Source organism: Anomaloglossus baeobatrachus, chromosome 11 (genome assembly GCF_048569485.1).
Source record: "Anomaloglossus baeobatrachus isolate aAnoBae1 chromosome 11, aAnoBae1.hap1, whole genome shotgun sequence".
In the NCBI taxonomy this organism is placed as follows: Eukaryota; Metazoa; Chordata; class Amphibia; order Anura; family Aromobatidae; genus Anomaloglossus; species Anomaloglossus baeobatrachus.
Window position 1 is genome coordinate 18112907 of NC_134363.1, and position 14537 is coordinate 18127443.

A 14537-nucleotide genomic window follows, 5' to 3' on the forward strand; every position below is an offset into this window, starting at 1 on the left:
GCTAACATACTGTATGTTCTTAGCTAGGCAGAATTCACTGTGTATATGTCATTCAGATTCCTGGAAATGCTGGATGATACTTGCTGTAGGTGTGGCTGTAGCAGCCATATTGATTGTCACCCAGCTTTTCCAGAAACAGAAATAACTAAGAATCAGCAGTTTTATTTGACAATAAATGAAAATTATAAGAATTAATCCACATTTTTTTTTCTGGAGTGGCTTTTTACATTTTGAACATTCTATCCTAGGGTCCCTTTAAGTGAATGGATTGCTTCCTTGGGTTGGGCATGTTTTGGCTTCATGGTCTTTAAACTGCTTGCATCTTTATGCATCGGATTGTTCTAGGGTCCTCCCTCCCCTCAGACATCAGTCAGCCCTCCTCCTCCTTCTTCTGCCCCACAGGCTGCACAGCACCGCAGTCTGCAAAGCCCCAAGATGGGATCCCTGATCTTAACGACCTGCATCCTCTCCAGCCTGGTGTCTATGGGTAAGATTTTTAGCTTAATAGCTTAATATAATATAATGTATAATATATATAATAGCTTAATATAATGTCTATTTTTATATATATATATATATATATATATATATATATATATATATATATATATATATATATATATATATATATCTAAGTCCTTTTATTATCACCACTGATATCATCATCATCACCACGATCTCATTGTGATTGATGTTTTGTAAATATTTACACTTGTTTATCCAACATTCCATCGCTCTGACCATCGGTTACATATCTGTGTATTGTCTCTTCACACCCCTCATGTGGATTTTTTCCTCTCCTTTGTATGGATTGCTCCTATTTCCCTGATTATATAGTATCTCCCATAATCTGCTATATTTTTAGCTTTTGCTGTGTGCTCGGATTTGCTGCTGTCCTCCTGCAGATGCTCAGTGGTAGGGAGCAGCCAGCCCAGATCTGCAGCATCCTGCAAAGCACAGACTGCACCATGCAGAACTTGCAGGGGTGTGAGCGGATTATGCCATTTTTATTGCCTGTGATGAGTTAATTTCACTAATTTGTCTGGGATTTAATATTGCACCGACAATTGTAATCTGCTGTAGAGGAGCAAACTGCTGATGTAGCAGAACTGGATACAATGTAGTAGAGGATACACTGTATATGGGGTTGTGTCTGATACTGCAGATACACAGTGGAAGTGTAAACAACAGCCTCAGCTCTGCTACATCTGAGGGATTAAAGGTATAAAGGGATACTTATAATGTTGTATGGTTAACCTCTTATTGAAAATTAGAAATAAATCAATGATTTTCTGATATTCAGCTCTCTATGACTTAGCCTGGCCGCACCTTTTATATAATTTATGACCTGCATCATTGTAGCGAACACTGCTATCAATTATTATTATTTATTATTATAGCGCCATCAATTCCATGGCGCTTTACATGTGAAAGGGGTATACATAATAGGGACAAGTACAATAATGATAAACAATGCAAGGCACAGACTGGCACAGAAGGATAGAGGTCCCTGCCCGCGAGGGCTCACAGTCTACAGGAGGATAGAGGTCCGTGCCCGCGATGGTTCACAGTCTACAAGGGATAGGTGAGGATACAGTAGGTGAGGGTAGAGCTGGTATCAGACTGAGGGTTGCGTTAGGTTGTAGGCTTGTCGGAAGAGGTGGGTCTTCAGGTTCCTTTTGAAGCTTGTCAAGGTAGGCGAGAGTCTGATATGTTGTGGTAGAGCATTCCAGAGTATGGGGGAGGCACAGGAGAAATCTTGGATGTGATGGTGGGAAGAGGAGATGACAGGGGAGTAGAGAAGGAGATCTTGGGAGGATCGAAGGTTACGTGTAGGTAAGTACCGGGAGACTAGGTCAGAGATGTATGGAGGAGACAGGTTGTGGATGGCTTTGTAGGCCATGGTTAGGGTTTTGAACTGGAGTCGTTGGGCAATGGGAAGCCAGTGAGGGGATTGGCAGAGTGGAGAGGTCGGGGAGTAGCGGGGGCACAGGTGGATTAGCCAGGAAGCATAGTTTAGAATAGATTGTAGGGGTGCAAGACTGATAGAAGGGAGGCCACAGAGCAGGAGGTTGCAATAATCCAGGCGGTAGATAATAAGGGCATGTACTAGGGTTTTTGCAGCTTCTTGGGAAAGGAATGTACGGATCCGGGAAATATTTTTGAGTTGGAGGCGGCAGGAGGTGAAGAGGGCTTGGATGTGTGGCTTAAAAGAGAGATCAGAGTCTAGATGTACTCCCAGGCAGCGAGCGCGTGGCACTGGGGAAAGTGAGCAGCCATTGACATTGATGGATATGTCAGGTGGGGGGGTTGAGTGATGAGGAGGAAAGACAATGAATTCTGTTTTGTCCATGTTCAGTTTTAAGAATCGAGCCATGAAAAAGGATGAAATAGCGGACAGACATTGTGGGATTCTGATTAGTAGGGAGATAATGTCAGGTCCAGAGAGGTAGATCTACTGTAAGTATCATCAGCATAGAGATGATATTGAAAGCTGTGGGACTCTATGAGCTATGTCAGGCCGAACGTGTAAATGGAGAACAGCAGGGGTCCAAGAACTGAACCTTGGGGGACCCCGACAGATAGGGGGCGTGATGAGGAAGTGGTGTGAGAGTGGGAGACGCTGAAAGTTCGGTCGGTTAAAGGTCCAGTCACACTAAGCAACTTACCAGCGATCCCAACAACGATAGGGATCGCTGGTAAGTTGCTAGGAGGTTGCTGGTGAGATGTCACACTGCGACGCTCCAGCGATCCCACCAGCAACCTGACCTGGCAGGGATCGCTGGAGCGTGGCTACACGAGTTGCTGATGAGCTCACCAGCAACCAGTGACCAGCCCCCAGCGCCGCATGGAAGATGCTGCGCTTGGTAACTAAGGTAAATATCGGGTAACCAACCCGATATTTACCTTGGTTACCACTGCACGGAGCTACACGTGCAGAGAGCAGGGAGCAGCGCACACTGAGCGCTGGCTCCCTGCTCTCCTAGTTACAGCACACATCGGGTTAATTACCCGATGTGTGCTGCAGCTACATGTGCACAGAGCAGGGAGCAGCGCACACTGCTTAGCGCTGGCTCCCTGCTCTCCTAGCTACAGCACACATCGGGTTAATTAACCCGATGTGTCCTGCAGCTGCATGTGCACAGAGCAGGAGCCGGCACTGACAGTGAGAGCGGCGGAGGCTGGTATCGAAGGTAAATATCGGGTAACCAAGGACAGGGCTTCTTGGTTACCCGATGTTTACTGTGGATACCAGCCTCCGCAGAAGCCGGCTCCTGCTGCCTGCACATTTAGTTGTTGCTGTCTCGCTGTCACACACAGCGATCTATGCTTCACAGCGGGAGAGCAACAACTAAAAAATGGCCCATGACATTCAGCAACAACCAACGACCTCACAGCAGGGGCCAGGTTGTTGCTGGATGTCACACACAGCAACATCGCTAGCAACGTCACAAAAGTTGTTCGTTACCAGCGATGTTGCTAGCGATGTTGCTTAGTGTGACGGGGCCTTAAGTATAAGGAGATCCAAGATAGCACCAAGTCTGTAATGCCCAGAGATGAGAAAATTTGTAGTAGAATGGAATAGTCTACTGTGTCGAAGGCAGAGGACAGGTCTAGGAGGAGGACGATAGAGTAGTGTCGCTTGGCTTTGGCGGTTAGTAGATCATTGGTGACTTTGGTTAGGGTAGTTTCAGTAGAGTGATGTGGTCGGAAGCCAGATTGTAACTGGTCAAAGAAGGAGCAGGAGGAAAGGTATGAGGATAGTTCAAGATGGACATGCTGTTCCAGTAGTTTTCAGGCATAGGGGAGAAGAGATATGGGCTGATAGTTTGACACAGAGGTTGGGTCAAGGGAGGGCTTTTTGAGGATGGGTGTAATGGAGGCATGTTTAAAGCATGAATGGAATACACCAGTTGTTAATGAGAGGTTGAAGAGATGGGTAAGAGTCGGGAGGAAGACTGTGGTGAGATTGGGGATGAGGTGTGATGGGAGTGGATCAAGCAGGCAGGTTGTGAGTTGTGATTTTGAGAGTACAGTGGAGAGATGATCTTCTGTCATGGTGGAGAAGCTGGATTTGGAGGAAGAAGGCTGAGTAGTTGTGAGGAGTGGCTGTGGGGATTGTGGGCTAAAGCTTGCTCTAATGTTGTCAATCTTCTGCTTGAAGAAAGAGGCAAAGTCTTCAGCTGAGATGAGAGGAGAGGGAGGTGGTGCCGGGGGTTGGAGGAGAGAGTTTTTAAAGTGTTGAATAGCTGTTTAGGGTTGTGGGATAGAGAGGATATGAGGGATGAGAAGTAGGTTTGTTTTGCAGCAGTGAGTGCAGACTTGAAAGTGGTGAGAGCTTGTTTGTATGTAACGAAGTGCTCAGTGGAGTGAGACCTCTTCCATCTGCGCTCAGCAATTCTGGAAGCCCGTCTCAATTCTTTAGTCTGACTCGTGTGCCAGGGTTGCCTGTTGATTGTGTGGGTTATGGTGTGTGTGAGGGGGGCAGCTGATTCGAGAGCTGCAGAGATTGTAGTGTTGTATAAAATGGCAGCAGCATCTGCATCGCGTGAAGAAGCAATGTCTACAAGAGGGAAAAGAGACTGAGAAAGTGAGTGTAAGTGCAAGGTGATTGAGATTTCTGTAAGGGTGTGAAAGTTTGTGGAGGGGGGGTTGTGTACTTAGAGAAGAGAGGGAAGAGAATGTGAGTAGGTTGTGGTCAGACGGGGGAGAGGCGAGTTAGAGAGCCTAGATAGGGAACAGAGGCGAGACAAGATGAGGTCCAGTTTGTGGCAATCTTTGTGAGTAGCTGCAGAAGACCAGGGTGAGGCCGAAAGAGGAAGTGAGGGTTAGAAGTTTGGAGACAGATGAGTGGGAAGTGTCAATGGGGATATTGAAATCACCCATGATGATGGTGGGGATGTCGGTGGAAAGGAAGTGTAGTAGCCAGGTGGTGAAGTGGTCAAAAAAGGCAGTGGCTGGCCCTGGAGGGCGGTAAATGACAGCCAGTTGAAGGTTGGAGGGGGCGTAGATGCATACGGAGTGCACCTCAAAAGATGGGTGAGTAACCGAGGGTGGTAGTGGAATTGGCGTAAAGGAGCATTGGTCGGACAGGAGCAAACCAACTTCTCCACCATGCTTGTTGCTGGGGCGGGGGGTGTGAGAGAGTTGGAGACCGCCATAAGAAAGTGCAGCAGGAGAGGCAGTGTCAGAGGGGGTGAGCCGGGAGAGGCAGTGTCAGAGGGGGTGAGCCAGGAGAGGCAGTGTCAGAGGGGGTGAGGCAGGAGAGGTAGTGTCAGAGGGGGTGAGCCAGGAGAGGCAGCGTCAGAGGGGGTGAGCCGGGAGAGGCAGTGTCAGAGGGGGTGAGCCAGGAGAGGCAGTGTCAGAGGGGGTGAGCCAGGAGAGGCAGTGTCAGAGGGGGAGAGCCAGGAGAGGTAGTGTCAGAGGGGGTGAGCCAGGAGAGGCAGCGTCAGAGGGGGTGAGCCGGGAGAGGCAGTGTCAGAGGGGGTGAGCCAGGAGAGGCAGTGTCAGAGGGGGTGAGCCAGGAGAGGCAGTGTCAGAGGGGGAGAGCCAGGAGAGGTAGTGTCAGAGGGGGTGAGCCAGGAGAGGCAGTGTCAGAGGGGGTGAGCCAGGAGAGGCAGTGTCAGAGGGGGTGAGCCAGGAGAGGCAGTGTCAGAGGGGGTGAGCCAGGAGAGGCAGCGTCAGAGGGGGTGAGCCGGGAGAGGCAGTGTCAGAGGGGGTGAGCCAGGAGAGGCAGTGTCAGAGGGGGTGAGCCAGGAGAGGCAGTGTCAGAGGGGGAGAGCCAGGAGAGGTAGTGTCAGAGGGGGTGAGCCAGGAGAGGCAGTGTCAGAGGGGGTGAGCCAGGAGAGGCAGTGTCAGAGGGGGTGAGCCAGGAGAGGCAGTGTCAGAGGGGGTGAGCCAGGTTTCTGTGATGGCAAGAATGGAAAGTTTATTAGTGATGAAAAGATCATGGATGTAGGGAAGTTTATTGCAGACAGAGCGAGCGTTCCATAGAGCTCCTGTTATTGGGACTGGGGGAGCGGGGGCCAGGTGGTTGGGTATAAGGTTAGAGAGGTTGCGGATATTTGTGTTAGGTTGTGGATGGCAGTTAGATGTGACAATAGGGATGTGGTGAGGAGGGCCAGGATTAGGAGAGATATCCCCAGCAGTGAGGAGAAGATGAGAGAGTGTTAGTAGGTGGGAGCAGGAGAGGCCATGAGGTGGCCGTGTGTGTCTGGAGACACTGGGTGAAATGTGGAGGAACAAATCTGAGGAGAAGGTGAGATGGGTGGGGAGGATGGAGGGAGAGATGAATAGTTCATTACTGGGTGTAGGGATCAGAGGGGGCAGTAGAAAGTGAAGTATTATAGGGGTGAAAGTAAAAAGACATACTAACTTTGTTTACTTTGACTATGTATCCAGTTACCTTCCGGTCACTTCCGGGAAAATTCAGGCTAATTCATTTTCTGCACACTTATAGATCCACACTTAAGGTCCAGTCACACTAAGCAACTTACCAGCGATCCCAACAACGATAGGGATCGCTGGTAAGTTGCTAAAAGGTTGCTGGTGAGATGTCACACTGCGACGCTCCAGCGATCCCACCAGCAACCTGACCTGGCAGGGATCGCTGGAGCGTCGCTACACAAGTTGCTGGTGAGCTCACCAGCAACCAGTGACAAGCCCCCAGCGCAGCGTGGAAGATGCTGCGCTTGGTAACTAAGGTAAATATCGGGTAACCAACCCGACATTTACCTTGGTTACCACCGCACGCAGCTACACGTGCAGAGAACAGGGAGCCGCGCACACTGAGCGCTGGCTCCCTGCTCTCCTAGTTACAGCACACATCGGGTTAATTAACCCGATGTGTGCTGCAGCTAAATGTGCACAGAGCAGCGAGCAGCGCACACTGCTTAGCGCTGGCTCCTTGCTCTCCTAGTTACAGCACACATCGGGTTAATTAACCCGATGTGTGCTGCAGCTAAATGTGCACAGAGCAGGGAGCAGCGCACAATGCTTAGCGCTGGCTCCCTGCTCTCCTAGTTACAGCACACATCGGGTTAATTAGCCCGATGTGTGCTGCAGCTACATGTGCACAGAGCAGGAGTCGGCACTGACAGTGAGAGCGGAGGAGGCTGGTATCAAAGGTAAATATCGGGTAACCAAGGACAGGGCTTCTTGGTTACCCGATGTTTACATTGGTTACCAGCCTCCGCAGAAGCCGGCTCCTGCTGCCTGCACATTTAGTTGTTGCTGTCTCGCTGTCACACACAGCAATCTGTGCTTCACAGCAGGACAGCAACAACTAAAAAATGGCCCAGGACATTCAGCAACAACCAAAGACCTCACAGCAGGGGCCAGGTTGTTGCTGGATGTCACACACAGCAACATCGCTAGCAACATCACAAAAGTTGTTCGTTAGCAGCGATGTTGCTAGCGATGTTGCTTAGTGTGACGGGGCCTTTAAAGGATCCACATGCCGACAATGTCTAAGCCGACAGTGTGAACCAGCACTCAGGTGGATCACAGAAGAGAGGGGCAGGTACTCATCCTGATTACTTAAATCACAGCTGACAGGAGAACATAGGCACATATAACAGGGAGGTCATAAAGAAAGGGGAGAATGGGGGGTTCATGGAGTGGTCAATTAGACACATACCAGATGCAGAGAAGGCAGGATGATACACAAAGAAAGGCAGGTCATAGGAAAGATGGGTGGTTGTCAATTATATACAATATATATACACGAGGGGCTGCTGATAAGTCTTTGGCTTTACCGAGAAAGAAACGCGATAGGATGATGAAACTTTCCATTTATTCCACATACTCTCCACTGATGACATCACACTGCTTACATCGGTATTCCAAGTTCTGGAACCCCAGCAAAAAGAAGGGATTCCGTTGTGCCTCAAACCAGGCATCCGTAGCAGCTATGGCATCTGAAATGGTGTGAAATTTGGGGCCCTTGAGGTGTTTATTCAGGTTTGGAAACAGATGATAGTCGGAGGGAGCTAGATCTGGTGAATATGGTGGGTGGTCACCAGCTGAAAGCCCAGTTTTGCCGTGGTTGCTTGTGCAATGTGAGCGGAGGCGTTGTCTTGCAGGAACAAGACTCCTTTGGACAGCTTGCCGCATCTTTTGGCCTTCAGAGCTGCCTTCAATTGATCCAAAAGTTCAATGTAATACCTGCATTGATGGTGGAACCCTTTTGAAGGTAGTCCACTAGCAGCATGCCCTTCTTATCACAGAACACAGATGCCATCATCTTAGTGGCTTATTTTTGCACCCTGAACTTCTTTGGACGAGAAGAACCACTGTGCCTCAACTCTTCTGACTACTTCTTGTTTTCAGGGTCATACAAATAAATCCAGGTCTCCTCCATAGTGACCGGTCGCTCCAGGAAGTTCTTATCAGTCCGGAAACGCTGACAAATGGACCGGGAAGTTTTCACTCGCTGCTTCTCTGATCTGTGGTCAAACATTTGGGGACCCACTTTGCAAATTGCTTCTTCGTGTCCAAATGTTCATGGATAATGACACAAACACGTTCACAGGAAATCCCCATAATGTCTGCTATTGCTTTAGATGAAATTCGTGGATTCTGCAGTATGAGGTTGTGCACAGCATCTACGATCTCCAGGAACAACCACCACTTCCGGAGGATCCAACAGCAACAGTCAATGATTTACTGATTTCAATGAACACTAATGTGTAACGCTTCACCTGTCCTGTGGTGGCGCTGTAGGCAAATTGAGCATCGGCTAAAATAAACACTGACATCACCTGATTTTAAAGGACTCTTCTATTTTTCACGGTGGGGAAACTCTTTAATTATCAGTATGGATACATTGTATGTCTGTATGCAGGTATTACAAATATGATGTTTCATGTGATTTGTGTATACTATAGAGGAGCAGAGAGATTCAAAATTAATATTTGCTTCAAATTTTCACCCTCCCAAATTTTTTTAATTAATTTTTTAATCAGAATTTTTTTTTTTAAATTTCCTTTTTAGACCTCTGCTTTTAATTGGTTCTGTTTAGAGCCAGGAAGGGGTTAAAAATTGATAAATATATAAATAATAATGTATAGTATTATCATAAATATAATCACCCTCCCTGGCGTTGCAGCTCTTTGACTGATCTTTAGCTGCTTAGTTTCCTCCCACCTGGCTTTAGTCTTCTCTGTTTTCAACCTTTGGCGCCTCCGAGGAAGAAATGAGCCAACGGAGGATCGGTCAGTGAGCTAAGTTGCCACATCATACGAGTGATGACATGACTTGTCCAGACTGGTGAAGAGCAAACTACATCTGGAAGGATGAAATAAGCCAATGGAGGATTGGTCAGCAAGCTACACTACCATTTCAGATGAGTGATGACATGACTTGTCCACACTGGTAAAGAGCAAACTACATCTGGAAGGATGAAATAAGCCAATGGAGGATCGGTCAGCAAGCTACTTCGCCACATCAGATGAGTGATCACAAGACTTGTCTGCCCCGGTAAGGATCAATCTGCAACTGGAAGGATGAAATGAGACAACAGAGGATCGGTCAGCAAGCTACACTACCATTTCAGATGAGCGATGGCATGACTAGTCCACACTGGTAAAGAGCAAACTGTAGCTGGAAGGATGAAATGAGCCAATGGAGGATCAGTCAGTGAGCTACATTGCCATATCAGACAAGTGATGACATGACTACTCCAAACCGGTAAAAAGCAAACTGCAAATAGAAGGATGAAATGAGCCAACGGAGGATCAGTCAGCGAGCTACATTGCCATATCAGACAAGTGATGACATGACTAGTCCACATCAGAAAAAAGCAAACTGCATCTAGAAGGATAAAATGAGCCAACTTTGGATCGGTCAGCGAGCTGCGTCACCACATCAGACAAGTGATGACATGACTAGTCTGCCCAGTATGCAGCAAACTGCAACTGGAAAGATGGAATGAGCTAACGAAGGATTGGTCAGCGAGCTACGTCGCCACATCAGACGAGAGATGACATGACTAGTCTGCGCCGGTAAGGAGCAAACTGCAGCTGGAAGGATGAAATAAGCCAACAGAGGATCGGTCAGCGAGCTCTATTGCCATATCAGACGAGTGATGACATGACTAGTCCACACTGGTAAAGAGCAAACTGCAGCTGTAGGGATGAAGTGAGCCAACGGGGGATCGGTCAGCGACGTTGCCATATAAGACGAGTGATGACATGACTAGTCCACACCGGTAAAGAGTAGAGATGAGCGAACCGGTCCCGGTTCGGCTCGAGGTCGGTTCGCCGAACGGAGGTCCCGTTCGAGTTCGGCTCGTCGAACGTTCGACGAACCGAACTCGAACTGCATAGGAAACAATGGCAGGCAATCACAAACACAGAAAAACACCTAGAAAACACCCTCAAAGGTGTCCAAAAGGTGACAAACAACTCACAACACAACACAACCACATGGGAAAGTGACAAGGACATATACTCATGCGAAAACAAAACAGCTGGACAAGGAAAAAGAGGAGAACACACAGATATAGGCATGGCACGCCCTTCTAAAATCATGTAAAACACCGCAAGGTGACTCCAAGCGGAGTCTCCCTTTTTTCCAAAAATTGGTCCCCACACACACCCACCCCTTCAGTGGCAGCAGTTGTGCCCCAGTTGTACACTTCACAGCTAGATTTGCATCAAGCACATTCAAAAATACGCCATTCTTATCCGTCCCCAGGATGACACCGGGGTAGGTAGATAAAGTCTTTCCTGATCCCAGCTCTGTTCATCTTGGCTTCTTTTAAAAACACAGCAAGCAAGGGTTACTCCAAGCGGAGTCTCCCTTTTTTCCAAAAATTGGGCCCCACACACACCCACCCCTTCAGTGGCAGCACTTGGGCCCTAGTTGCAAACAGGATGTTTTGATTTGCATCAAGCACATTCCAAATCCACAAGCATTTACTCTCCCCAGGATGACACAGGGGTAGTAAATTCCTTGTGGATCCATGACTTGTCTATTTTGATGAACGTTAGTCTGTCCACATTGTCACTGGACAGACGCGTGCGCTTATCTGTCAGCACACACCCAGCAGCACTGAAGACACGTTCAGAGACAACGCTGGCAGCTGGACACGACAAAATCTCCAAGGCGTAACTGGAGAGCTCTGGCCATTTTTCTAGGTTTGAAGCCCAAAAGGAGCAAGGCTCCAGTTGCACAGTCATGGCATCGATGTTCATTTGGAGATACTCCTGTATCATCCTCTCCAGCCGTTGACTATGTGTCAGACTTGTTGTCTCTGGCGGCCTTGCAAAAGAGGGTCTAAAAAAATTATGAAAAGATTCCATAAAATTGCTGTTACCGGCACCAGATACGGTGCTACTGGTACGGGTAGACTGTTGAAGATGACGAGACCGTCCCATGTTTGTCAAGTTACAACTGGGAGATTCACTCCGTGCACCTGCACGGTTGTTTGGTGGAAAAGCCGAGCTAAGATCTAGTAACAGCTTCTGCTGATACTCCTGCATACGTGCGTCCCTTTCTATGGCTGGAATTATGTCACAAAATTTGGACTTGTACCGGGGATCTAATAGTGTGGCAAGCCAGTAGTCATCATCACTTCTAATTTTGACAATACGACTGTCATGTTGGAGGTAGTGCAACAAAAAGGCACTCATGTGTCTTGCGCAGCCATGCGGACCAAGTCCACGCTGAGTTTGTGGCATAGAGGTGCTACCCGTTCTTTCTTCCTCTGACATCTCCCCCCAACCTCTTTCAACTGAAATTTGACCAAGGTCTCCCTCATCCGCTGAGTCTTCCATGTCCATGGACAGTTCGTCCTCCATTTCTTCATGTTCTCCTGCACCTTGCTCAACATTTCGCCTGCTACTATGCGCCCTTGTTGATCCCTGTCCCCCATGGTCCCATGCCTGCTGCGTTGGTGATGATGAACGTCTGGACCTTGGTGATGTTGTTGTCTCTTGCGCATATGAATCCTCCTGTAGTTCCTCCCCTTCCTGTTGTCCCACCCCCTGACTCCGAATAGTGTTTAGCGTGTGCTCCAGCATGTAAATGACTGGAATCGTCATGCTGATAATGGCATTGTCAGCGCTAAACATATTCGTCGCCATGTCAAAACTGTGCAGAAGGGTGCATAGGTCCTTGATCTGAGACCACTCCATCAGGGTGATCTGCCCCACCTCTGCATCTCGTTGGCCCAGGCTATACGTCATGACGTATTGCACTAGGGCACGGCGGTGCTGCCACAGTCGCTGTAACATGTGGAGAGTTGAATTCCAGCGTGTCGCCACATCGCATTTCAGGCGATGAACCGGCAGGCCGAAAGACTTCTGGAGCGATGCAAGTCGCTCTGCTGCGGCGCTTGAACGGCGGAAGTGAGCAGACAGTTTTCGTGCCCTGTTCAGAAGGCCATCTAGGCCGGGATAGTGTGTTAAAAATTGCTGGGCGACAAGGTTTAACACGTGAGCCATACAAGGTACGTGTGTCACCTTGCCCAGGCGAAGGGCCGCACCCAGGTTTGCAGCATTGTCGCACACGGCCTTACCAGGCTGCAGGTTGAGTGGAGACAACCATTTATTAAACTCGGACCGCAGAGCTGACCACAACTCCTCAGCTGTGTGACTCTTATTCCCAAGACATGTCAAGCTAAAGACCGCCTGATGCCGTTGCGCTCTGCTGCCAGCATAGTAATGAGGGGTGCGTGATTCCTTCTGCGCAGTGAGAACGCTGGTGGCCTGACCAGGCAGGCTTGGGGTGGAGGTGGAGGACCCAGATGAGTTGGAGGAGGCAGAAGCAGTGGCGGAACTTGGACAGACAGAGGATTGACACACAAGTCGTGGGGACGGCAAGACTTGTGCAGCAGACCCTTCACCATCTATCACCATAGTTACCCAGTGCCCAGTCAGCGACATGTAACGTCCCTGTCCATGCTTACTGGTCCAATTATCGGTGGTGAAATGCACCCGTTCACACACAGAGTTTCTCAAGGAAGCGGTGATGTTATGTGCGACATGCTGGTGTAGCGCGGGCACACCTTTCTTAGAGAAGTAGTGGCGACTAGGCATCTGGTACTGGGGCACAGCGACAGACATAAGGTCTCTAAAATCCTGTGTGTCCACTAGGCGGAAAGGCAGCATTTCGGTAGCCAACAGCTTACAGAGGGATAGAGTCAACCTCTTAGCTTTGTCATGGGTCGGAGGAAGTGGCCTTTTATTTGACCACATCTGAGGGACAGAGATCTGGCTGCTGTGTGTAGACGGTGTTGAGTAGGGTGTCCCTGGAAAAATGCAGGTTTGTGAGGAAAGTGCAGGCGGAGACATGATGTTGCCTTCATCCAACGTTGGTGCTATCGATGTCTGAGAGAGCTGTACACACTCACTTGTTTCCCCTTCCAAACCAACTGACGACCTACCAAGCAAACTGCCTGTTGCGGTTACAGTGGTGGAAGTTTTGCGTGGAAAAACAGGTGTGACAGCTGTCCCCACAGTCCTAGAAGATGAAGAGAGCGCGGATGCACTGGAAGGGGCAGGCGGTGGATGGTTCGCTCCGCTAGGCCGCATTGCAGCACAGTGAGCTTCCCACCGGGACCTATGATATTTATTCATGTGACGATTCATGGAAGAAGTTGTCATACTGCTGAGGTTTTGACCTCTACTAAGAGAATCATGACAAAGTTTACAGATCACATAATTTGGGCGATCTTTTGCTATGTCAAAAAAGGACCAGGCTAGGCAAGGCTTAGAGGCCATGCGACCTGTTGATCCACCCCGAATAATGCTCATAGGCAGAGTGGTGGCTGAGGATGCAGTTGTAGACGTGCTACCAGTGCTCCGACTCTGTCCAGGAAGGCGCAAGGTAACTTCGTCGTCGGTTGCATCCTCCTCCACCGCCTCTGTTGACCTCCTCGAGTGCCTGACTGGGGGTTGACAGTAGGTGGGATCTAGAACTTCATCATCAATTGTTGTGTTTGCACTCCCCTCCCCCTCAGACCGAGCCTCTTCTTGCCCTGACCGAATATTTAAGTTGTCATCCCAATCGGGTATCTGCGTCTCATCTTCATCAGTATGTTCCTCATTGTCTATAACCACAGGTGTTACAGTTTGTGACAAAGGGTCAACATTATGCTCAGAAACTTGGTCCTCACGGCCTGAATCAGAGTCACAAAGGTTCTGGGCATCACTGCAGACCATTTCCTGTTCTGTACTCACTGTAGCTTGGGAGCAGACCTCTGATTCCCAGGCTATAGTGTGACTGAACAGCTCTGCAGACTCAGCCATCTCAGTTCCACCATACTGTGCAGGGCTGACAGGCAGGACTTCAGAGCTGGGAGAAATCAAGTGTGATTGGGATGACAACTCAGAGGACTGGTGTTTTTTGGATGCGGTACTTGAAGTGGCTGAGAGGGCACTAGTTGGACCACTTGAGATCCATTCAAGCATTTTCCTTTTTTGCCCATCATCTACCTTTCTTCCTGTTGTTCGTGTCCGTAAAAAAGGGAGCACATCGGATTGTCCACGGTAAGTAGTAGACATCTTACTTTTGCTGGTAGATGGTCTATC

At 48.9% G+C, this 14537-nt stretch overlaps 1 protein-coding gene across 1 annotated transcript in view; it reads left to right on the plus strand.

Annotated features, from left to right (window-relative positions):
- The first annotated feature begins 335 nt into the window (after positions 1 to 335).
- The window catches only part of LOC142256401 (phospholipase A2 inhibitor and Ly6/PLAUR domain-containing protein-like), a 28803-nt gene continuing 14601 nt past the window's right edge, over positions 336 to 14537 (plus strand). Inside the window, exon 1 of the mRNA XM_075328067.1 lies at positions 336 to 487. Within this exon, the coding sequence (XP_075184182.1) occupies positions 436 to 487 (52 nt within the window). The 5' untranslated portion in view covers positions 336 to 435. The remainder of the gene's footprint in view (positions 488 to 14537) is intronic.